General features: G+C 56.6%; 2 protein-coding genes across 2 annotated transcripts; both read left to right on the top strand.

Moving 5' to 3' along the window:
* Positions 1-108: 108 nt before the first annotated feature.
* Positions 109-7563, top strand: Stk19 (serine/threonine kinase 19). The gene is made up of 7 exons (XM_027388829.2): positions 109-268; positions 354-490; positions 4320-4415; positions 4796-4935; positions 6723-6820; positions 6907-7054; positions 7224-7563. Exons 1-7 carry the CDS (start codon positions 169-171, stop codon positions 7267-7269), a joined length of 765 nt encoding a protein of 254 aa, XP_027244630.1. The 5' UTR covers positions 109-168; the 3' UTR covers positions 7270-7563.
* Positions 7564-8220: 657 nt separating this feature from the next.
* On the top strand, positions 8221-23114 carry C4a (complement C4A (Rodgers blood group)). The gene is made up of 41 exons (XM_027388785.2): positions 8221-8285; positions 8381-8573; positions 8985-9186; positions 9373-9443; positions 9523-9611; positions 9806-9888; positions 10002-10098; positions 10552-10657; positions 10737-10869; positions 11218-11333; positions 11414-11584; positions 11722-11904; positions 12007-12192; positions 13275-13433; positions 13675-13801; positions 13912-13986; positions 14224-14418; positions 14508-14619; positions 14700-14770; positions 14983-15122; positions 15246-15449; positions 15951-16002; positions 16088-16177; positions 16300-16509; positions 16668-16743; positions 16828-16984; positions 17080-17196; positions 17290-17461; positions 17626-17858; positions 17936-18103; positions 18784-18843; positions 20273-20366; positions 20450-20633; positions 20726-20816; positions 20915-20989; positions 21552-21654; positions 21810-21899; positions 21979-22077; positions 22243-22326; positions 22659-22791; positions 22904-23114. Exons 1-41 carry the CDS (start codon positions 8221-8223, stop codon positions 23043-23045), a joined length of 5208 nt encoding a protein of 1735 aa, XP_027244586.1. The 3' UTR covers positions 23046-23114.
* The last annotated feature ends 1199 nt before the right edge of the window (positions 23115-24313 follow it).

Here is a 24313-nt window from a genome sequence, read left to right as displayed (position 1 = left end):
GCGCTCCGACGCCAGCCAATCCGACTGCAGCGGCGCGCGCGCGCCGGAAGTGAGGCTGGCCCCGCCCCCGCCCCCTCCCCGCGCGCCGCGGGCCTGTCGTGTCATTATCGTGCGCCGGAAGAGCCCGTCTCCAGGCGCCCGGTTCCCGGAAGCGTGGGCTCCCGGGCCATGAATCGCCGGAGACGGCGCCTGGCGTCGGAGGCCTTCGGGGTGAAGCGGCGGCGGGCGCCGGGGCCCGCGCAGGCGGATCCCCTGAGGGCGGGCGCAGGTAACCGTGGCGACCCGGGCGCGGGCCCGCGGGCTCTGCGCGCCCCCACGCGGCCCTGACGGCGGCCGCTCCCCCCCCCCCGCAGGGTCGGCGCGCGAGGCGGTGGAGGCGCTGGTGCGGCTGTTCCCCCGCGGGCTGTTCGAGGACGCGCTGCCGCCCATCGCGCTGAGGAGCCAGGTGTACAGCCTGCTGCCCGACAGGACGCTGGCCGACCTGCAGCTGGTGAGGGTGCGCGCCCGGCCCGGGGGGCTCGCAGTGTCCCCGTCCCCCCCCCAGGGCGCTCGCAGTGTCCCCGTCCCGCCCCCCAGGGCTCGCAGTGTCCCCGTCCCGCCCCCCAGGGCGCTCGCAGTCCCCGTCCCCCCCCAGGGCGCTCGCAGTGTCCCCGTTCCCCGCCCCCAGGGCGCTCGCAGTGTCCCCGTCCCCCCAGGGCGCTCGCAGTGTCCCCGTCCCCGCCCCCCAGGGCGCTGGCAGTGTCCCCGTCCCGCCCCCCAGGGCGCTCGCAGTGTCCCCGTCCGCCCCCCAGGGCCGCTCGCGTCCCCCCCGCCCCCCAGGGCGCTCGCAGGGCGCTCGCAGTGTCCCGTCCCGCCCCCATGGCGCTCGCAGGGTCCCCATCCCCCAGGGCGCTCGCAGGGTTCCCGTCCCGCCCCCGCAGGGCGCTCGCAGTGTCCCCGTCCGCCCCCCAGGCGCTTGCAGTGTCCCCGCCCCCCTCGGGCGCTCGCAGGGTCCGCGTCCCGCCGCCCAGGGCACTCGCAGTGTCCCCGTCCCCCCAGGGCGCTCGCAGTGTCGCCTTCCCCCAGGCGCTCTCAGTGTCCCTGTCCCCCCCCCAGGCGTTCGCAGTGTCCTGTCTCCGTCCCCGCTCGCTGTGTGTCCCCCCCCCCGCAGTGTCCCCGCCCCCCCCAGGGCACTCGCATTGTCCCCGTCCCCCCCAGGGTACTCGCAGTGTCCGTTCCGCCCCCCAGGGCGCTCGCAGTGTCCCTGTCCCCGTGCCTCCCCCCGCCCCCCCCCCCCCGCCTCGCAGTGTCCGCCCCTCCCAGGACGCTCGCAGTGCCCCCCTACCCCGGCGCTCGCAGTGCCCCCCCCCCCCGCTCTCAGTGCCCCCCCCCCGCTTGCAGTGTCACGCCCCCATCCCGCCCCCCCCCAGTCATATCCCCAGTGGGCCACCGACCCTCCGCATCTGCCCCAATGCCGGGTATCAGGTTGGTGGAGCTGGCAGGTCGCCCTGACAGGAGAAGGTTAGCTCACAGGTGGAGGCCCGTGAAGGAGAGTGCGTGAGGGGAGAGATGAGTCTAGTGTTCACTCCCACATCTTCCCAGTGACCACTGGCGATGAGTGGTTGGCCGAGTTGGGGGCGCCAGACGTCTGTACTGACACTTGGTTCTGACACCCCCAGATGGTTCTGGGCCCTTTGAACACGAGTAAAAGTCACGAGGCGGGATGAGATTCATTACCCAGCTTCAGCAGCCTGGAGAACAGACTCCGACACTGTATTTACTCAATTCCTGTCGAATTAGCTGGATGTTTTTTGAGGTTATTCCAAGTTGTTTGTAGCAACAGTGAATCCATTTTTGTAGGTTTCCATGTTATGAGCCCTATTCCAGTTTGCTCTTTCTTTTGAAAAAAATGTTTTTTTTTGATGAATTACGCATTTCGTCTAAGCTTTCAAATTGTATTTTCATCAGTGATCTGTTAGGAATGTCTTCCCACCTTGTTTGTGACCCTCTCCTTTGTCCAGGGTTCCTAAGGGCTGTGCCACATGTCTTTCTGGCTGATGTAACTTCGTGTCCAGAGAATATACACAAGATGACAGTGACCCCATGCATGGCCTGTTTTGCTAAATGTTATATATGTGTATTTGAAAAAAATATCATTCAGTTACTAATCTCTCTAGCTGAGGTTATAACTGAAATACTCTATTTTGTCACTGATTGTTCCCTTGTTCTGTGAATTTATGAAGATTGGATTCACATACTTCTGTGGTTTTTTAGTTTGCTATTGGCTCTTTTATTTTTTTGCATTTGTGTGTGGTGTGTGTGGAGCACACACATATATGGAGGTCAGGAGACCTGGAGGGAATCTTCTTGGGGAAGGGACGGTTAAGCTCGGCTCCGCAGTCTTGGCAGCAGAGTCACCTCACCAACCCTGTCACCAGCGCTTACATCTCTTTACCATTCTTCTGGAACTCAAATGAAGTAGACATTGACCTTTGACCCTGGAGGCACTGCGCAGCCTATATTCTTGCCTCTCCTATGTTATCATATTGAAGAGTTTATAGTCTCCCTCAGTTTAATAATTTGTTTGAAAAGACATTATTTGTTTGTGGTTATGTGCGTGCGTGCATGCGTGTGTGCGTGCATACATGTGTATGCACCCATAGAGGCCAGGAGAGGGTGCTAGATCCCTGGGTGCTCTGCAGGAGCAGCAACTATTCTTACCCACTGAGTGTCTCCCAACGGCAGGTTAATAGCGTCCTTCAGCTGTAGTAGGGCACCCATCCACACAGTCACCGAGGCCTTCCATCATTGACTTCATTTCTCAGTTTCAAATTCTTTACTGGGACTTTTTATTTTGCTTTGTTTTTGAGACAGGGTCTCACTGTGCAGCCCTGGAAGACCTGGAACTCACTATGTAGATCAAGTTATCCTTGAACTCATAGAGATCCATCTGCCTCTGCCTCCTGGGTGCTGGGATTAAAGGTGTATGACCCTTTAATGACCCTAGGGCGTATTTAAACCTTTACCTATTTAAAAAAAGATTATTTTTTATTTTATCATTATTTTTGGCCATGTATAGTGGCACATGTCTTTAATCCCAGCATTCTGGAGGCAGAGGCAGGTGGATCTCTGAGTTTGAGGCCAGCTTGGGCTACAGAGTGATATCCTATTTCCAAATTACTTATTTACTTATTGTGTACTTGTGTATGGATGGATGTATGTGTGTGCATGCATGCGTGCATGCGTGCGTGCGTGCGTGCGTGTCTACTCATGGGGTAGAGTTCTCTCCTCCTGCCATGTGGACTGCACTCAGGTTGTCAGGCTCTGTAGCGCAATCTTACCCACTGAGCCATCTCCCCAGCCCTAAGCCTGCTATGCCTTTTATCATTTCCTATTAGTAGTTTCTCATCCTGGCTTTTTACATTTCAGCCTTACTGGCATAATTGTATTTTGTTTTAAATAAGATAGTCTTTTGGACTTAGTGAAGTTTTGTGTCCTGCTATGGTGTGGTAGGGTGATTTCACATGTGAACGGTAGTTGTATGTCTTGCTAGGGCGTGACATGGTCATTCCACATGTTCTTTTTTTTTTTCTCTGTGGCTTTGGAGGCTATCCTGGAACTAGCTCCTGTAGACCAGGCTGGTCTCCAACTCACAGAGATGCCTCTGCCTCTGCCTCCGGAGTGCTGGGATTAAAGGCATGCACCACCAACGCCCTGCTAAAAATGACCCTTTTGATAATTCTGAGCTTTGCTTCCTGTGTGCCAAGTTGTTTTTGGCCTCGTGCTGAGCACATTTGCTCAGATCAGCAAACTCCCTCTGGGTGTTTCTAAGTTCCTTGTTTTCATTTTACTGTATCTGTCTGGTAATTCCTATGATCTTGTGAACTTTTTAATGTTTAGCAAACATTTTTTTGTTGTCTTGAGACAAGGTCTCACTTTGTAGCTCTGGTTGGCCTGAAATTTCGCTCTGTAGACCAGGCTGAGAACTCACAGAGATCTGCCTGCCTCTGCCTCCCGAGTGCTTGGACTAAAGGTGTGCATTCCACCTCCATCGCTGTTTAATGGAGTGACTACAAGGGTCTGGTCTTAGAAAATGTTTCTATTGATTCTTTGACAACTTATGAGGCTGACAGGTGAGAAGTAGGTGATTAGTTGGAAAGGCTGCTTGATAGTCACACCTGAGCATCTCCCTTCACGGTAGATGTCCTCATCCTGCCACCCCCACACCGCCACATCCCACTCCCACCCCCACTGGCAGTCAGACTCCCTGCCCCAGGGCTCATCAGTGCTCAGCTGGTCTTACCCTGTCTTTCTTTCCACTCTCGTCTCTGTGGAGACAGAAGGAGCTTCAGGAGCAGGGAGAGATCAGGATCATCCAGCTGGGCTTTGACTTGGATGCCCATGGAATTGTCTTCACTGAAGACTACAGGACCAGAGTATGTGCATGGGTGCGTGTGCGTGAGAGAGAGACTGCCTGTGTGTGAGAGAGTGCTGGGCAGGGGAGGGCAGGGAGGTTGGGCATAGAGACAACAGAAGGAGCATGATCCATAGCACACATCTCATAAACAGGGCCCAGAGCTCTGGTAAATAGCGAGATGGGGGGGAGGGAGGGAGGAAAGGAGGGAGGGAGGGGGGAGGGAGGGGGGAGGGAGGAGGGTGGGTATGGGGCAGGCGAGAAGCGGGGAGCAGGGAAACAGGTTTGCAAAGTGGAAGGACCCAAGGGAGAGAGGACTCAGAAGAGAATGCTGTCCTGGGAATGGAGAACCACAGTGGAGGGTGGGGTCATGCTGTTCACAGACATCAACTCTGCTTCCAGGTCCTTAAGGCCTGTGATGGCCGACCATGTGCTGGGGTGGTGCAGAAGTTCCTGGCCTCCGTGCTCCCAGCCTGTGGGGATCTTAGTTTCCAGCAGGACCAGATGACCCAGACTTACGGCTTCAGGGACCCGGAGATCACGTGAGGCATTGTGGGGTCAATAGGTCAGGCCTCTGGCAGCCCTTTCTTTCTCAGTGAGCTTGTCTTTTTTTGGTTGGTGACGTGAACCCCACCCTGTAAGATAACAGGCCATGGAAGAGCTTGGACTAGGAATCAGGAGGGAGAGAGGCTGGCCAGATACAGAGGCCTAGCGGGAGCCATGCCTAACGGTACTTTGATAACACAATGGTGAGGCTGCAGTGTCCCTAGAGATCACACTCACAGGGTCCCCTACAAAGAGCAGGGGAAAATACTAGCCAGTGCAGGAGTTTGGGGTGCCTAAGTCTGGCCTCCTGTTTTCTAACTCCCTGGTGTATGAGAGGATCTCCCTGGGAAGTGGCAGGGGCTGAGTGGGGGGAGGTCATGGTTATGGTGGGCCCTGAGGTGACCCTCACTCCTCAGGCACATTCCAGGCTGTGGGCAGGGAAGCCTCTTAAGGAAACAGTCACCGCAATGACTGGGGAGCTGGCTGGCTTGGTGATGTGCCTGCTGCTCGAGCACAAGGATCAAGTGAGTCCTGGTCCCCAGTAACCACAGACTGAGTGCAGCAGGTGTCTGTGACCCCCCTGCTGAAAGGGCAAAGGCAAGTGGATCCCTATAGCAAAGTGTAGTCAAACCAGTGAGCCCCAGGTTCAGTGAGAGACCCTAGCTCAAAAAACAAGGTCAAACCAGGCATGGTGGTGCACACCTCTAATTCAGCATTTAGTGGGCAGAGGCAGGTAAATCTCTGAGTTTAATGCCAGCCTGATCAGCATAGTGAGTTCCAGGATGGCAAGGGCTACATAGAGAGACCCTGTCACAAAAAAAGAAAACAAAAAACAAAAAAAAAAGGAGGAGGAATGGGATTGGAGAGATGACTCAATGGTTAAGAGCACTGGCTGCTCTTCCAGAGGACCTGGAGTTTGATTCACAGCACCCACAAAATGGCTCACAACTATCTGTAACTCCAATCTCAGGGGATCCAATACCCTCTTCTGGCCTCCACAGACCATGCATGTGGTGTACAGACATACATGTAGTCAAAACACCTATAACATGCAATAAAAAGGTTGAGAGTGATTGCACATATGTGATGTATACCTGTGGCCTCTGTGATTGTGTGTCTGCACACACACACACCCACACACCACACACACCACACTCACCACACACACTCACACACACACACCATACACACCACACTCATCACACACAAACTCACCACACACACACACACCATACACACATACACACCACACACACCACACTCACCACACACACGCACCACACACACACACGCACACACACACACACACACACACACACCACACCACACACACACCATACACACATACACACCACACACACCACACACACACTCACCACACACACACTCACCACACACACACACGCACCACACACACACACACACCATACACACATACACACCACACACACACTCACCACACACACACACACCATACACACATACACACCACACACACCACACTCACCACACACCACACTCAACCACACACACACCATACACACATACACATACACACCACACATATACACACACACACACACACTCACCACACACACCGAGGTTACAGGGAAAAAAGTGCGAGGATGCTCAGGCAGGGATGGTGGAGCCAGTAAGGTCATTGGTTTCTGCCTTGGTTGCCTGTGTTGCTGGACACTTAGTGTCCAAACATCAGCAGTTTTGGGGGGCGGGATGCAGTTCTCAGAGCTCTGGCTGCATCGTCCTGGCCTCCCACCACCTGCAGGCACCTGGTGAACGCTGGAGTCCTCACTGTCCGAGATGCTGGGAGCTGGTGGCTGGCCGTGCCTGGAGCTGGGAGATTCATCAAGTTCTTTGTCAAAGGTGTGGTGCCTACAGGAACGTCCTTTGGGCAGCTTTAGGTCTCCACACCCAGCTCACCTCTTCCTTTTCCTGGGCCACATCTCCAGGGCGCCAGGCTCTACTCAGCATGCTGCGGAGGGCCAAGTACAGGGAGCTTCTCCTGTCAGAGCTCCTGGGGCGAAGGTCCCCGTCGGCAGTGAGGCTCGGCCTTGCCTACCACGTGCATGACCTCATTGGAGCCCAGCTGGTGGACTGGTGAGTCCAGCCCTGAATCTCAGGAAAATGCCATGACCCAAGGTTGGGCGTCCCCCAGGTCACGCTTCATTCCCTGGTGAAGCCCACTTCCTCTCCTCTTTTCTGGGGCTCGGGAGCACCCTGTGCTCAGTTCTAGGCGGCTGGCTCCAGCCTCATCTCTCTCTGACAGTGTGCCCACCAGCTCTGGAACCCTCCTTCGCCTGCCAGATACGTGAGGAGTCGACTCCTGGACTCTTCAGCTCACAGAGTGAGGTTCCTGGAAGCGCTGCCCCTGGACGGCTGAGCGGGTCACCGGGATGGGTGCCAGGCCCTGCTGCTGCAAGCTGGGGCTCCAGCCTGAGCTGCGCTGTGTGCGCTGCAGCTCTGGGCTTCTGTGGGTGTGAAGCCAGGAGCCGTGCCGAGGGGATAGGAAGGTGGGATTGATCGCTGGGGTTGCTGTCGGAGGGAGCAGGGAACTCTGCCCTCTGTGTCAGGTTGAAATTGCCAAATAAAATACTTGTGTCTATGCAGTCTTCTCGGTGTCCTTTGTTTAGAGTGATATGTGTGCAGGTGTCTGTGGCTACTTCAGAGTGAGAACAAGGTTACTCAGGCCATTTTCCCCATGGGGGTGAGGGTGTGCCCATCTTCTGAACCACAGGCTTTCTGTTAGAGCCTGTACCAAGCAGAAGACTGCAGTTGAGTCTGTCTGGAATGTAAGAGGCAAGGGTCTCTGAAGCCATTCCTGTTAGGAACTTCAACTGCCCTGTCCATGTGCCATGTTGGAGCTGTAGGAACGCACACACGGGCGAGCACATGTGCGCACGCACGCACACATACACACACACACACACACACACACACACACGCACACACGCACACACGCACACACGCACACACGCACACACGCACGCACAGACACACAGAGTTAAGGGAGGTGCCTGGTACTGGGGATAAACAAGCACAAAGATTCATTTTGGGGCCAAGATTTCTTCAGAGACCCTGGTGTTGGGCCGCTTCCCCAGCACTGGGCCTAGGGCCAGTTGCGTTTCTTGGCCATCACGTGGTTTCCCGGCTCATCTGGGTGAGGGAGGAGCAAGGTCCAGAGTCAAACTGCCCCAACCCTAGGGTGACCAGAAGGGAGCAGACGTCAGACCAGACAGGTCTGACCTCCGCTGGACCCTGCAGCCATGCGGCTCCTCTGGGGGCTGCTCTGGATGTTCAGTGTCTTTGCCTTGTCCCTGCAGAAGCCCAGGTCCTGGGGCAAGACACTGGGCTTGGGTGGGGCGGGGTGAGGGAGAGGGGTGGTGGGGTGAGGCTGGGTCTGAAGCACCTTCACTGTCCTCCCAGGCTGCTCCTGTTCTCCCCCTCAGTGGTTAATTTGGGGGTCCCTCTGTCAGTGGGGCTGCAGCTCCAGGATGCCCCTCCAGAACAGCAAGTAAAAGGATCCGTGCTCCTGAGAAACCCAAACGGCGGCCCTTGCTCCCCAAAGACGGATTTTACCCTCAGCTCAGGAAATGATTTTGTACTTCTCAACCTCAAGGTAACCAGCGCCCACACCCCTGCTGCGTCTCAGGCCTTCCTGTTGCACCCCATTGCCTGTTTAGTTACAGACAGGAGCTTCCTATGCAATAGGCTGGCTTTGAACTCATGGCAATCCTCCTGCCTCAGCCTCCTGAGTGCTGAGATTTACCTGGTTCCTCCGTTGCCTTTATGTTTACTTTTGGTTTTGAAAGAGGGCTTCATGGAATAATCTAGGTTGCCTGTAAATGCTCAGCAGCCTTCCTCTGGCCTCAAAGTGTTGGGGTTACTGCCATGCGCCATCATGGCTGGCCTTTCTGTTGCTTCTCAAGCCCTATCTTTCTGACTTCCTCCTCTCTTCCAGGGTCTTGGTGTCCCTATCTTGGGCTCTGTCCCTTTCTTCTTAGGCAGCCTCTCCTGCATCTCCTGACAGGTTCCACTGGAAAATGTGAGGGACTGTGGTCTCTTTAACCTGCGCAGAGCCCCCCATGTCCAGCTGGTGGTTCAGTCTCCGTGGCTGAAGAATGTAATGTCCAAAGCCACAGACACTCAAGGAGTCAACCTGCTGTTCTCTGCTCGCCGTGGACACATCTTTGTGCAGACTGACCAGCCAATTTATAACCCTGGCCAGCGGGGTGAGCCCCTGGCCCCAGGGCCTCTGCTTTGCCTCTCTCCCAGGCTGCTCAGAGCATGTTTGATGCCCTCTGTGTAAGGTGTCCTCTGTGACTCCATGGACAGCAGCCGTTTAGACCCACTGTCTCCCCGCAGTTGTCCCCTGTCCCTTTGCCCAGGGGCTCTAACCTCTCACCCTCCACTCTTAGTTCGTTACCGGGTCTTTGCACTGGATCACAAGATGCGCCCATCCACGGACACCCTCACAGTCACGGTGGAGGTGAGTGCCTGACCTCTGACCTTCCTGATCCTGTGCACTGATGCAATCTCCCACCTGACCACACTGACTCTCCTTGCAGAACTCTGATGGCCTTCGTGTACGGAAGAAGGAGGTATTTGTTCCCACGTCCATCTTCCAAGACAGCTTCATAATCCCAGACATCTCAGAGTAAGCCTCCTCGCCTCAGGGCACCCCCTGTCTACACCACCCCAAGTCCTGATTCCCTTGGCATGCCCACCTCTGATACGCAGGGTCACATTCCAGATGCTCTGGCCCTGTGTCCCCCAAGCCTCTTCTGGGGGATTCAGGCCATGGGCTGTCTGTGGGTGGGTAGCCCAGCTGTCTCTCTTGTTCATTCTCAGGCCAGGGACCTGGAAGATCTCAGGGAGGTTCTCAGACAGCCCACAGTCCAATAGCAGCACCCACTTTGAAGTGAAGAAATACGGTGAGTGCTGAAGCCAGGGGTTGAGACCAGGGTGTGAGGCAGGGCAGCCCTGGGGGAGGGAGATTTGGAGGACTCTTTCTCTAGTACCGCGCTCATCTCTTTATGCTACTCAGTTCTTCCCAACTTTGAAGTGAAGATCACCCCATGGAAGCCATATATCCTGACGGTGCCCAGCTCCCTGGATGAAATACAGCTAGACATCCAGGCCAGGTACCCACCATCGTCTGCACCCAGGGCGCACTGTGCAAAGCTTCTTCCACCCTTGGCTCTCTTCTCTCCTCTCCTCTCCTCTCCTCTCCTCTCCTCTCCACCTCTTGAGTGCATGTGTGTGTCTATGTGTGCAGGGGTGTGTGTGTACATGTTTGTGGAGGCCAGGGAACAACCTCAGGGGCATCCTTAGGAACTCTATCCATCTCCTTCGAGACATGGTCTCTCATTGGCATGGAACTCACTTAATTGGGCTAGGCTGGCTGGCCAGGCAGCCCAAGAATTCCCCTGCCTCTACTTTCCCACCGTTGGAATTAAAGTGGATGCTGCCACAGGCGGCATTTTACATGGCCTCTGGGGTGCGGAACGAGGTCTTTGTGCTTGTGTGGTAAATACCTTGCCTGATGAGTTATTTCCCCAGCTCTTGGCTCTCTTCCAATCTCCCTGTGGCCACAGGTATGTCTACGGGAAGCCCGTGCAGGGCGTGGCTTACACACGCTTTGCACTCATGGATGAGCATGGGGAGAGAACCTTCCTTCGCGGTCTGGAGACCCAGACCAAGGTAGGAACGTGGTGAAGGAGGGGAGGGGACTGAGCAGAAGAGGGGACTCCTCACTTACATCCTGTTTTCCTTGTCTTAGTTGGTGGAAGGCCAGTGTCAAGTTTCCATCTCAAAGGACAAGTTCCAGGCTGCCCTGGATAAAGTCAACATGGGGGTCGGAGACCTGGAGGGGCTGCACCTCTATGCCGCTGCAGCCGTCATCGAGTCTCCAGGTGGGTGGCTTTCCTCGCTGTCACCTCAACTCCTTGCCCCTGAGGACACTGGGGGACATTTGAAATGCAGACAACACCATCAGCCTAGCTCTGCATCCCTGGTACAACTTGTGCTGTCTGCCTGCTCACCCCAGGCACACAAACAAGGAAAACCCCAGACTGTCTCTCTGGTCCTGTCCATTTCCCCATCTCCCTTTATTTAATCGTTTTGCACCACTCATCTGTTCCCGCGCTACCCGATAGACACGCTACACACACGTGGAGATGAAGTGATGCTCCAGCCATTTCCCAACTCTGACTCTTGGGTCTCTTGTCCTGGGTTCCACCTCCTTGCCCTCTGTCTTGCAGGGGGAGAGATGGAGGAGGCGGAGCTCACATCCTGGCGCTTTGTGTCATCTCCCTTCTCCTTGGATCTCAGTAACACCAAGCAGCATCTAGTGCCTGGAGCCCCCTTCCTGCTGCAGGTTCTTCTTGGAAGGGCAGGACTGGAGGGGAGAGGGTGTGGGCTGCAGTCTTGATGCCTTTTTCACCGACGCTCCTCCAGGCCGTGGTCCGAGAAATGGCAGGCTCCTTAGCCTCTGACGTTCCTGTCAAAGTTTCTGCCACATTGTCCTCTGACTCGAAAGTCCTCGACTTTCAACAGAACACCAACGGGATTGGCCAAGTCAGCATTTCCATCTACGTCCCACCAGCCACCACAGAGCTTCGGCTCTCGGTAGTGCTCCTCCGAGCCCTGGGGATGGGAGTGGGGGAAGGGGTTGTTTCCTGAGTGCTCCTGGCTGGGTTTGGGAGGAGGGGTGGCAAATATGGCTCCTTGGTCTAGACCCTGCCCTTCCTTGCCCTTCTCTCCAGGTATCTGCCGGCTCCCCCTATCCAGCCAAAGCCCAGCTCACCGTGCGAGCCCCACCTCCACGAAGCTCTGGCTTTCTGTCCATTGAGCCGCTGGACCATCGGCCCCCTCGTGTGGGGGACACCCTCACCCTGAACCTTCGGACTGTGCCCCAAGGGGTTACGTTCTCTCATTACTACTACATGGTGTGTGGGACTCAGGGTGTAGGCGTGTTGGCTGTAGGGCAAAGGCCTCTGCAGGGCTAGGCACAGGCTCAGGAAACCACTCACTGCTCCTCCTTGGCTCAGATCGTCTCCCGGGGCCAGATCGTGACCATGAATCGGGAGGCCAGGAGGACCCTGACCTCCATCTCCGTGTTGGTGGAACATCACCTGGCACCTTCCTTCTACGTTGTGGCCTACTACTCTCATCAAGGGCTCCTAGTGGCCAACTCCCTGCTCATCAATGTCCAGCCTGGGGACTGTGAGGGCAAGGTGACTGGGGCTGAAAAGGTGGTGATGGTGGTGTGTGTGTGTATATGTGTGTGTTTGCGTGTGTGTGTGTGCGTGTGTGTGTGTGTGTGTGTGTGTGCGTGCGTTTGTGTGTGTGAGTGTGTGCGTGTGCATGTGTATGTATGTGCATGAGCGTGTATGTGTGTGATGTGTGTGTGCGCGCTCGCGTGTGTGTATGAGTGTGTGTGTGTGATGTGTGTGCACGAGTGTGGTGTGTGCATGTGTTTGTGTGTATTTGTGTGTGCATGTGCCTGTGTGTGCCCGTGTGTGTGCCCGTGTGTGTGCCCGTGTGTGTGTGTGTGTGTGTGTGTGTGTGTGTGTGTGTGTGCGCGTGCGTGCGTGCGTGTGTGTGTGTGTGTGTGAGTGTGAGTGTGTGCGAGTATGTATGTATGTGCATGAGCGTGTATGTGTGTGATGTGTGTGTGCGCGCGCGTGTGTGTATGAGTGTGTGTGTGTGTGTGTGATGTGTGTGCACGAGTGTGGTGTGTGCATGTGTTTGTGTGTATTTGTGTGTGCATGTGCCTGTGTGTGCCCGTGTGTGTGCCCGTGTGTGTGTGTGTGTGTGTGTGTGCATGTGTGTGTGTGTGCCTGTGTTTGTGTGTGTGTGTGTGCATGAGTTTGTGTGTGAATGCATGTGTGTGTGTGTGCGTGTGTTTGTGTGTGTGCATGAGTTTGTGTGTGAATGCGTGTGTGTGTGTGTGTGTGTGTGTGTGTGTGTGTGTGTGTGTGGTGGGCATGTGTGTATACATGTTTCGTGTATTGCATGGTGCACACATACACGGAAGCGTGTGCTTGTCGAGGGCTGGGGATCATGTTGGAGTGCTCTTCCGATTGACTCTCTCAATGAATCCTCGCGCTCACTAGTCTTGCTAACCATCATGCTCTGGGAATCCTGTCTTGGCCTTTCAAGGCTGGAATTGCTGGCATGCCCTCATGCCTGCCTGGTTTCTGGTGGTTCAGATCCCAGTCCTCATGCTTGGATGACATGTGCTTTTTAACCTCCGCTCCATATCCCCCCCTCCCCCCGCCGCCGCTGACTGCCCTTCACTTACCATTTCTGCCAGCTGGAATTGAATGTGGATGGCGCCAAGGAATATCGTACTGGGGACAACATGAGACTCCAAATTCAAACCGACTCCCAAGCCCTGGTGGCACTGGGAGCTGTGGACACAGCCCTGTACGCTGTGGGTGGCAAGTCTCACAGGCCCCTCGACATGAGCAAGGTTTGTCAAGCCCTTCCCATTTCCTCTGAGCCTAAGCTCTGGGGCTTAGTTTTGCAGTCACTTGGTCCCCACAGGCCCCACAGGTCCCCACTGGCTGCTTCCTCTCTTGTCCTTGGTCTCTGGTTCCCCACTGCACACCCCTCCTCGCTGTTTGAGCCCTGCCCTAAGACCCACAGTGGAATGGCAGACGCTGACCCCTGGCCACTCGTGTCTCTCAGCATCTCCTGCCTTATCCTGCCAGGTCTTTGAAGTAATGAACAGTTACAACCTCGGGTGTGGTCCTGGAGGCGGGGACAATGCCCTTCAGGTGTTCCAGGCTGCTGGCCTGGCCTTTTCCGATGGAGATCAACTGAGTCAAGTCAGGGGGGGTAAGAGAGGAGTGAGTGGGAGCAGATGAGGAGGAAAGGCTTGGGGGGGCAGGGGAGAACGAGGGTGGCTGGGCTCCTCATGGCTTGGCTGCCCTCTTATTCTCTACCAGGCCTGAGCTGTCCCAAGGAGAAGAAAAGCCGGCAAAAGAGAAACGTGAACTTCCAGAAGGCCGTCAGTGAGAAGTGTGAGTTGTGGGAGCCATGTGCCTCGGGTCAGGCTGGGGTCTGCCTCTCCGTCTTTGCAGCCCCCTCAGCCAGTTGGCATTGAGGGCTAGGAAGGCAGCCAAGGGCTGAAGGTAGAGACTTGGTGGTGCATTCCATCAGCCTCCTGATTGTTCTCCAGGCATGCGTTGGTGGTTCTGGGGTCGGTGGGGCTGAGGTTCTGGTCCCTCCCACCTGCCCAGCCTCTCCTGGCCCACCAGTGGGCCAGTATGCTTCCCCAGAGGCCAGGCGCTGCTGCCAAGATGGGCTGACAAGGCTGCCCATGGCTCGCACCTGTGCACAGCGGGCAGCCCGTGTGAGGCAGCAGGCTTGCCGGGAGCCCTTCTTGTCCTGTTGCCTGTTTGCTGAGGAACTGCGCAAGAACCACACCAGGAGCCAGGCGGGCCTTGCCCGAGGTGAGCAGCCCGGTGAAGCTGGGGACAGGTAGTGGTTGCCTGAGAGGGCAAAGCATTCCTTCCTCACCCCTGCCCCCCTTCACCTCCAGCCCAGGAGGTGCTGCAGGAAGAAGACCTGATAGAGGAAGACAGAATCCTTGTGCGCAGCTTCTTCCCAGAGAACTGGCTGTGGAAAGTGGAGCCCGTGGACCGCTTCAAACTGTGAGGGCCTGGGGTGCCTCATCTTGCCCCTGGGCTGGGTCTGGGGACAGTCCTGAGGGGTGACACGGCTTCTACCACAGGTTGACGCCATGGCTCCCTGACTCTCTGACCACATGGGAGATTCATGGTGTGAGCCTGTCCAAAAGCAAAGGTGAGGTAGCTTGCTTGCTTCCTGGCTTAGCCCTCTGCTTCCCACATGGGGGTGGAGCCCATGGATCTGGGGAAATCTGCACTGCCATGCATGAGTGGAGCCAGCGGGTCAGAGCTGAGGGCAGAGTGAAGACTTTCCCACACTCTTTCTCCTGTGGCCCGAGGTCTTTGTGTTTCTCCACCCCTGCCCCTACCTCTTATCTCCACACGCAGGCCTGTGTGTAGCCAAACCAATCCGTGTCCGAGTGTTCCGAGAATTCCACATGCATTTGCGCCTGCCTGCCTCTGTCCGCCGCTTTGAGCAGCTTGAATTGCGGCCTGTTCTCTACAACTATCTGAATACTGAGCAGACTGTGAGACCCTATGGGAGCCTGAGCACTCGGGGTGTGGGGTAGGGGTGGGGGTGTGGCCAGGGACGGGGCAGGCAGTGGTCTTGACTGATTAGGCCTCTGACCATCCCTGTTTTCTGTCCCCAGGTGAGTGTTCATGTGTCCCCAGTGGAAGGGCTGTGCCTGGCTGGTGGTGGAGGGCTGGCCCAGCAGGTGACGGTGCCTGCAGGCTCTGCCAGGCCTGTCGCCTTCTCTGTGGTACCCACGGCTGCCGCCGCTGTGTCCCTGAAAGTGGTGGCCCGAGGGCTTTTTGATGTGGGAGATGCGGTGTCTAAGATTCTGCAAATTGAAGTGAGTGACCACCCCAAAATCTGGGCCCCGGGCTGCCGACTCCATTCTTAGCATTCTGTTGGCCAGGCCAGGGCTCAGCGCCCAAACCTAGTGCATCGGTAACCTTGCAACTACGGTTGCAACCCAACTCTGTCTCTGAAATTATTTATTTACTTGTTTTCAGACAGGGGCTAGATATGTAGCCCAGGCTTGCCTCAAACTCACACCATAGTGCAAGCTGGCCTTGAACTTCCAGTAATCCTCCTGCCTTTGCCTTCCAAATTGTTGGGCTCACAGGCGTGCTCTGCCACACCCAGCTGTCTCTCAAGATGTTTATTCAATGCCATTGCAGTTTTTGTGGTACTGGGACTTAAACCTAGGACTCTGTGCTTGGTGGACAAGTGAGCCATGTTGCTGTTCCCACCCATGAAGTTTACACTCCAAGTCCCAGAGTGTCTGCCCTGGGGCGGTGGGGCAGGTGTAGTCCCGCCTAATCCTCACTCCAGTTTTTGATTGAGACAGAAGGAAGGGGCCATCCACAGAGAAGAGATGGTCTACGAACTCAACCCCCTGGGTGAGTGCCTCCTGCCCCAGCCACCAGTTCCCCAGGGGAGTTAAGGTACCCAGGGGCCGGCCACCAGCTCCTCTCATCTCCCTAGATGACCGAGCCCGGACTTTGGAAATTCCTGGCAGCTCTGACCCCAACATCATCCCCGAAGGAGATTTCAGTAGCTTTGTCAGGGTTACAGGTGGGTGTCTGGTCCACGCCTTTCCCATGAGCACCTGCATGCCTCCGAAGCCTGCATGCTGTGTTGGCCCTCTGAGCTGGGTCCTCAGACAGTCTTTCTTCACCTTCAACCCTCCTTCACAGCCTCCGAACCCTTGGACACTTTGGGCTCTGAAGGCGCCTTGTCCCCAGGAGGCGTGGCCTCCCTCCTGAGGCTTCCCCGGGGCTGTGCAGAACAAACCATGATCTACTTGGCCCCTACGCTGACTGCTTCCCAGTACCTGGACAAGACAGAGCAGTGGAGCAAGCTGCCCCCCGAGACCAAGGACCACGCTATGGATCTGATCCAGAAAGGTTCTGGGTTCAGGGACAGGAGGAGTCAGGGAGGGCGAGATGGGCAGCCGGGAGCCTGGAGAGGGAAGCTGGGGGTGTTGGGAGCACAGCCCGGGCAGCAGGAGACAGCAGGAGAGTGGGCATGTCACCTCCGTGGTCAACTCTGTCTGCCTTCCCAGGCCACATGCGAATCCAGCAGTTTCGGAAGAAGGATGGCTCCTTTGGGGCTTGGTTACACCGGGACAGCAGTACCTGGTGAGGCTGGGGAGTGTGTTCAGGGCAGCCAGAGAGTTAAGAAACCACAGGCTAGGTCTCCAGCCATCCCTTCCTCCCCTCCAGGCTCACGGCCTTTGTGCTGAAGATTCTGAGTTTGGCCCAGGAGCAGGTGGGTGACTCCCCAGAGAAGCTGCAGCAGACAGCTGACTGGCTACTGTCCCAGCAGCTGGGTGACGGCTCCTTCCACGACCCGTGTCCAGTCATCCACAGAGGCATGCAGGTGCGAGCATGCCAGAGGTCCCCGAGGATGTCAACAGGAAGACTGTCTGGGTCCCTCACCACGCTGGCCTGACCCTCTCTTTCTCTCCTTTCTAGGGGGGCTTGGTGGGGAACGATGAGACTGTGGCACTCACTGCCTTCGTGGTCATCGCCCTTCACCACGGGCTGGCAGTCTTCCAGGACGGGAGTGCCCAGCAGCTGAAGAGCAGAGTGGTAAGGAAGCCAGCACAGCTGTCGTTCATGGCCCCCAGCTGTCCTGGATCCGGGAGCCTAGGTGGACAGGCTCAGGCCTACGATTTCTTGTAGGAAGCCTCCATCTCCAAGGCTAATGACTTCTTAGGGCAGAAGGCAAGTGCTGGACTGCTGGGTGCCCACGCAGCGGCTATCACGGCCTATGCCCTGACACTGACCCAGGCCTCAGAGGACCTGAGGAACGTTGCCCACAACAGCCTGATGTCCATGGCTGAGGAAACGGATGGTGAGGGCGAGGGCACCCTGGCGGAATGCCTGGGACTCTGAAAAAGCCTGGAAAGAAAGGGCTTTCATGGCTGAGGAGTGGAAGCAGGGGCAGCTGGCAGGGGGCGCCAGAGAGCCCAGTGGCTCGGCTCCCCCTGTTCAACAGGCATTTCCCTTTCTTTCCAGAAAACCTCTACTGGGGCTTAGTCGTTGGCTCCCAGAACAATGTTGTGTCGCCCACCCCGGCCCCTCGTAGCCCGTCAGAACCTGTGCCCCAGGCCCCAGCCCTGTGGATCGAAACCACCGCCTATGGCCTGTTACATCTGCTGCTGAGGGAGGGCAAGGGAGAAATGGCTGACAAGGCTGCTTCCTGGCTCACCCACCAGGGCAGCTTCGCAGGGGCATTCCGAAGTACCCAGGTAGGGGCAGCCGCGGGGCTCTGGGCAGGCGGGCGGGCCTGAGATCAAGGGCCTGACTGCGGGCCTGCTCTCCTTAGGACACAGTGGTCACCCTGGAAGCCCTGGCTGAATACTGGATCGCATCCCACACCGCCGAGGAGAAGGTGCTCAACGTGACTCTCAGCTCCCTGGGCCGCAACGGGTTCAAGTCTCACGCGCTGCAACTAAACAACCACCAAGTCAAGGGCCTGGAGGAGGAGCTCAAGGTGACCCCTGCTCCCTGATGGGGTTGCTGTGGGGTTTGGGCTAGCTCAGAAGCTCACGTGCGTGCACACACACACAGACACACATACACAGGTGTACACACACATACACACACGCACTCACATTCACACACTCGCGTACACACACAGACACACACACTGACACACACAGACACACATTCACACACACACAGACACACACACAGACACTCGCACACACACACACTCACTAACGCACACACCCCCACCCCCACTCGGGCCCTGCGCAGCTCTCTCCTGAGGGTGTTGTGGGAAGACTGACTTTCCCCTGGCTGTGTGGTCAAACCACCGGGCTGGTCTTCCCTCCCCACCCCAGCGTGTCTGCAGGGCTCACACCAGGGTCTAGGGCAGTGGCTCTCAGCTTCCCGATGCTGCGTGTGACCCTTAAATAACATTCCTCGTGGCGTGGGACCGCCAACCATACAACTATTTTTGTTGCTGCTTCATAACTGTAATTTTGCTACTGTTATAAACCCTAATGTAAACATCTGTGGTTTCTGATGGTCTCAGGCTGCCCCTGTGACAAGGCTGCTCGACGGCGCACAGGTTGAGAACCACTAGTGTAGGCGGCTGGAGAGTCATGGGGTGGGCGACTTGAGGGATCCGATCCCTGCCCCTAACTTGCTTTTCTCCCCCTCCTGAAGTTTTCCCTGGGCAGCAAGATAACTGTGAAGGTGGGAGGAAACAGCAAAGGCACCTTGAAGGTGAGGCCCGCAGGGCAGGCACAGGGTGGGCACAGGGCCCTGACGGATACCTTGTGGGCCGAGCTTCCGGGCTGGGGAGCAGGAAGCCCTCTCTGGCCGCCCCCCATTTCTGGGTATCTGCCAGTCTTGTTCTCAGCTTGTCCACAGCCCCTCGGACTCAGTTCCCCACCCACACCCCTTCCTTCCACCTCCCTCCCGGCCACCCCCGGGCTGCCTGGCTGGCTCTCTAGAGAGATCTCAGCAGCCTCCCTGCTCTGGCCCAGGTAACCCTGATTACTGCCTTGTGCAGCAGTGAGACCAGGCCTGCTGCTTCCCAGAGTGATGGCATGCACACTGGCTTGCACACTGGCTTGCACACTGGCTTGCACACTGGCTTGCACACACCTGAAGTCCCAGGGCTTGGGGCGTGGCCACAGGAGCCTCTCTAGCTCAAAGTCTTCTTGAGCTACTAATGAATTCAGAGGCCAGCTCGTGTAGGGTCTGAGGATTGCTGAAGGAAGATCCCAGACCCAGACAGCATGCAGAGACAAAGAGTGCTTACCCCAGCATGCAGGGGCGGCACGGGGACAAAGTGACATCCCGAGAGGGGCACCCAGGCCCCTTTAAGCTCAGCTACAGGAGTTCTTGGAAAACACAATGGGTTAGGCAGGCTGTTAGTGCATTTTTAAAAAAGATTTATTTATTATGTACACATTGTTCTGTCTGCATGTATACCTACATGACAGAAGAGGGCACCAGGTCTCATTACGGATGGTTGTGAGCCATCTTGTGGTTGCTGGGAATTGAACTCGGGACCTCTGGAAGAGCAGTCAGTGCTCTTAACCTCTGAGCCATCTCTCCAGCCCCTACATTAGTGCATTTTTAATTGTCTGTGGCTATAGTTTTACCAGTTTGGGACATACTTGGGCAAAGCAGGGTATGTTTTAGGAAGATCACAGGAACTGTCCTTTTTGGTCACCGCTTTGAGGTGCGGAGGGGGCCGGCTCAGGCCTAGTACGTGCCGTTTCCCTCGTCCTTTTAGGGAACTGGAACTCAGGTTCAATTGTAAATATAAGAGTTCAGACCTTTCACTTAAACCGCATGAGACCTTTAAAAACAAAGCCAGCCTTGCCCCCAGTCGGTACCCGGGACTTAACAGCTGGGCTCTGCACATCCCCCCAGCCCTGTCATTTGCTTCCTTTGAGCTTCCACCAGGGGGCACCGCAGAGCTTCCTGTGGTGGCTCCCCTGCCCCTTCTGGCAGGTTGGGCTCTCAGGGTGGCCTGGCCTCCTCACTGCACTCAACCTTCCCCAGCGCCACAGTCGGTTCTTCATTGGGGTTAGGGTGAGGGATGGGAGAAGTTGGGGGGCTTTAGATCCTTCTGCCCAGGAGACCCTTCAAGTCTGTTCTGCTTGTGTTCTGTGTTCTCACCCTTCTCTGACTGAGCCAGGTCCTTCGTACCTACAATGTCCTGAACTTGGAGAACACGACCTGTCAGGACCTTCAGATGGACGTGACAGTCACAGGCTACGTGGAGTATACCAGTAAGCACTGGGGTCGGTGTGTCCTGAGTCCCACAGGGCCGACATGGGCTGAGGCACTCCTCAGCACGGGCTGCCCTGCACAGGGGAAGCCAACGAAGACTACGAGGACTATGAGTATGAGATGCCGGCTGTGGATGACCCGAGTGCCCATGCGAAGCCTGTGACGCCCCTGCAGCTGTTTGAGGGTCGTAGGAACCGCCGCAGAAGGGAGGCCCCCAAGGTGGCGGAGGAACAGGAGTCCAGAGTACAGTACACTGTGTGCATCTGGTGTGTGCTGGGAGCTTCCCGGAAGGGAGGCCGGGCGGGGCTGCCTGTGTCGCTCAGGTGAAGCCAGTACAACTGACCCCCCCTCCCTGCAGGCGCAACGGCAAGGAGGGGTTGTCTGGCATGGCAATTGCAGACATCACTCTTCTGAGTGGATTCCACGCCCTGAGGGCCGACCTGGAGAAGGTACAGTCAGCCACCCGGTTGCCCTCAGGTTGTCCTGAGACACTCCATCTTTGTAGCACATGCAATGACCAGGGCCCGACTGTCTCCCTTCCCCGCAGCTGACGTCCCTCTCTGACCGTTACGTGAGCCACTTTGAGACCGATGGGCCCCACGTCCTACTGTACTTTGACTCGGTAAGTGGGGAGAAGCATCACAGGGAGGAACTGGGTTCTTGATCCTGTGCTGTAAGGATGAGGTGACGAGGGCAAGACTTGGGGAGGAGGCTGGGCAGCAGCAGCCTTGGAGAACTCACGAGTCCTGACACACCTCAGTGCCGGGATGGGGCTGTGAATTCAGCTTGGCAACCATCAGCCTTCAAGGGAGAGGTGGAGGCCGCCATGGACATCGGTGGGGAGTGAGAGCCTGCCCGGGCCTGTGTTCTTGGGAAAGGTGAGGTGGCCAGAGAGACAGGGTTGGTTTGGAAGCGAACTCACACCATGGAGGGTCTCACAGTGAATGTGTGCCTGCAATGAGGCTCAGCAGAGGGCCTTGGGTTGTCAAGACTGGGACAAGGCCACCATTCTTGGCAGTGAGGTCATCAGAGACCTTGGGGGCCAGTTTTTAAGAGTCTAGTGTCAGGAAGATGACAGAACAGGAAGGATACTGGAGACAAGGTCATGGCAACCAAGTAGAAGCCAGGCTTTGCCAGCGGCGTCCAGTGGCCTGGCCCTGAGCAGCCTTTCATCCCGGTGCCAGGTACCAACCACCCGGGAGTGTGTGGGCTTCGGAGCCCTGCAGGAGGTGGCTGTGGGGCTGGTGCAGCCGGCCAGCGCTGTCCTCTATGACTACTACAGCCCCGGTGAGCACTTGGGATGCTGTGGCGTGCAAGGTCATGGGGCTGACCCCTGATTAGAGAAACCACAGTGGGGCGGGGTGGGGTGCTGGTGTGGGCTCCACAAGATGCTGAGGTGGAGAGGAGAGGCACAGGCCCTCACTCCTTGCTGCTTTCTCTAGATCACAAGTGCTCCGTGTTTTATGCTGCACCAACCAAGAGCAAGCTGCTGTCTACCTTGTGCTCTGCAGACGTCTGCCAGTGTGCTGAGGGTGAGAATGAGGCCTGGGTGGGGCTGGGAGATGGCTGGGGAGGGAGGCCCAGCTGGTCTCATCTGATACCTGACCTCAGGGAAGTGCCCGAAACAGCGACGCTCACTGGAGCGCGGGGAGCAGGACAAGGATGGCTACCGCATGAAGTTTGCCTGCTATTATCCACGAGTGGAGTATGGTCAGTCGTCCCCTGCCCCCTGCCCCCCGCCCCCTACCCCCGGTGGCCTCCATCCTATTTGGCACCAGCACCTTGGCCTCTCTGGGTTGCCCACTTTCCCCTCAAGCCCACCCATGGCCTCTTTGCATGGCCTCAACTTCCCTCCCTTTTCCCGTCCCCTCCCAGGCTTCCAGGTTAAGGTTCTCCGAGAAGATGGCAGAGCCGCCTTCCGCCTCTTTGAGACCAAGATCACCCGAGTCCTGCATTTCAGTAGGGAGGAGAGGCGGGCGGGCGGGCTAGGGGGCCATGGAGGCTGAGGCCTGGGCATGGGGCCTCTTAGAACTGGGAGAACTCTAAGTCCATCCTCCCCATCCTCTTCCCCATCCTCCCCATCCTCCTCCCCGTCCTCCCCATCCTCCTCCCCGTCCTCCCCATCCTCCTCCCCGTCCTCCCGTCCCGTGGTCTCTGGGAGCCTGCACCTGCTCATCAGCAGTGAGCCACTCTCCTGTCAGGAGTGCAGTGGGTTACATGGCAGGCTCTACACAGGGCCCCGCCCTGGCCCCTGGCTCCCTCCCGAATGTCATCTGTCTCTGTCCCCTCAGCCAAGGACGCCAAGGCTTTGGTAGGTCAGACCCGCAACTTCCTGGTCCGGGCCTCTTGCCGCCTTCACCTGGAGCCCAACAAAGAATACTTGATCATGGGCATGGACGGGGTCACCAGTGACCTCAAGGGAGAGTGAGTCACCTGACCCTGCCGTCCCTTGCTCTCCTCATACCCATGACCTTCCTCTGCCCCTCCAAAGCCAAGTGCCTTCCGTGTGCGTCCTGACCCCCGCTGTCTCCTGCAGCCCTCAGTACCTCCTGGACTCCAGCAGCTGGATTGAGGAGATGCCCTCAGAACGCCTGTGCCGGAGCACCCGCCAGCGTGCAGCCTGCGCACAGCTCAGTGACTTCATCCGGGAATACAGCAGCCAGGGGTGCCAGGTGTGAGGGTGCAGGGCTCTGGACCCTAGCACTCAGCCCAAGGGTCAGGCGTAAATAAAAGCTTTTGACAGCAAAGTGTCCCTGTGTCTGTCTGGGTGCAGCGTCTGCCACCCACCCAGGTTTTGTGGGCCCTGGCCAGGTTTGTATGATCTTGGACTCAGAGTCTTGGGGAGCCTTGGGCTGTAAAGCTCTGCCTGAACCCTCCTTGAGGCCTCTCTAGGATTCAGTTCATCTTGGGGCTGATAGCCGGTGCCCCAAGTATCCTATGGCTGGGTACCACAGTCACTGCACCCTTAGAAACGCCTCTCATCTGTAGCCCACCTACTCCGCGCTGTCTCGTGTGGTTGGAGTTGTGGGGTCTGTTGGCTTGAACTGTGTCAGCCTGTTGCAAGCCCGTTGACCTTGTTATCGGTGGCATTAGGCAATCTTTCTGGAGTTGAGCAACATTAGGTCTGAAGGTGATCATCTGGGCACTGATTTTTAAAGAGGCCAAAGGTCGACTGTGTTGTCCTTAATGAGAACATTCTAGTTCCAACCTCCACGCTCTCTCAGGGTCCAGGCTAGGGGCTAGACAGCAGGTGGATAGCGTTTTCTAAAAGGAGTCTGAGGCTGAGAGGGAATAAGTTGGCTTACACGCACATTCCTCTCATGGCTCTTTATTCTTCAAGAATGGAGGCTTCCCAAAAAAGTTCTCTCAAAAGCTCTCTTTAAGATTTCTCTCTAAAAGCTCTTAAAAATTCTCTAAAGTTCTTTCTAACGTCTCCAAAAGTTCCTTCTTCTAAAAGTTCTCCTGAGGTCTCTCCTATCCCACAAGGTTCTAGTTTTTGTATCCACAGGCACATGGAACAACTCACTGACAAGGGGGCATGCATGTCTCCCAGAGCCAGGAGAGAAGCAGGTGCCTCACGCCTCTCTCCCTGGACAGGACTTGCAAAACGTTCAGCGGTGACTTGACTTGTAGAACGTGCTGTTAACTGATTAAAGGGGGCTTCTCAGCGCTGTATCAAAGGGAAAAACTAAGGCTGTGTAGTGTGAGAGTCTGAGGCTGCAGCTCTTGCTGCTGACACCCGAGTGAAAAGGAATTCCTTTCTCTGGGGCCTGTTTGAGATTATAAAGCACCCAGTGTATATTCTACATACACCCAAATTCGCAGTAACAAGTATTCTGGAGTTATACCTAGAATATTAATTTCTACTTCTGTAATAAATGATAAAGGCTCCCAGCAGTTCCTGAAATAAGGGACACCCTCTCTCCCCACCCTGCCTGCCTAGCTT

The sequence above is a fragment of the Cricetulus griseus genome, assembly GCF_003668045.3.
Source record: "Cricetulus griseus strain 17A/GY chromosome 1 unlocalized genomic scaffold, alternate assembly CriGri-PICRH-1.0 chr1_0, whole genome shotgun sequence".
Lineage (NCBI taxonomy): Eukaryota > Metazoa > Chordata > Mammalia > Rodentia > Cricetidae > Cricetulus > Cricetulus griseus.
Note: the sequence above shows the minus strand (reverse complement) of the source record. Positions and strands in the feature narration are given on the sequence as shown.

Bases quoted from the DNA above. Each gene is read 5' to 3' on its own strand.
- C4a (XM_027388785.2), top strand. From the start codon at position 8,221: ATGCGGCTCCTCTGGGGGCTGCTCTGGATGTTCAGTGTCTTTGCCTTG. The intron at 9,889-10,001 runs GTGAGTGCTGAA...TATGCTACTCAG, and splicing joins CTTTGAAGTGAAGAAATACG to TTCTTCCCAACTTTGAAGTG. The intron at 11,585-11,721 runs GTAGTGCTCCTC...CCTTCTCTCCAG, and splicing joins CCACAGAGCTTCGGCTCTCG to GTATCTGCCGGCTCCCCCTA.
- Stk19 (XM_027388829.2), top strand. From the start codon at position 169: ATGAATCGCCGGAGACGGCGCCTGGCGTCGGAGGCCTTCGGGGTGAAG. The intron at 269-353 runs GTAACCGTGGCG...CCCCCCCCGCAG, and splicing joins TCCCCTGAGGGCGGGCGCAG to GGTCGGCGCGCGAGGCGGTG. The intron at 491-4,319 runs GTGAGGGTGCGC...CTGTGGAGACAG, and splicing joins CGCTGGCCGACCTGCAGCTG to AAGGAGCTTCAGGAGCAGGG.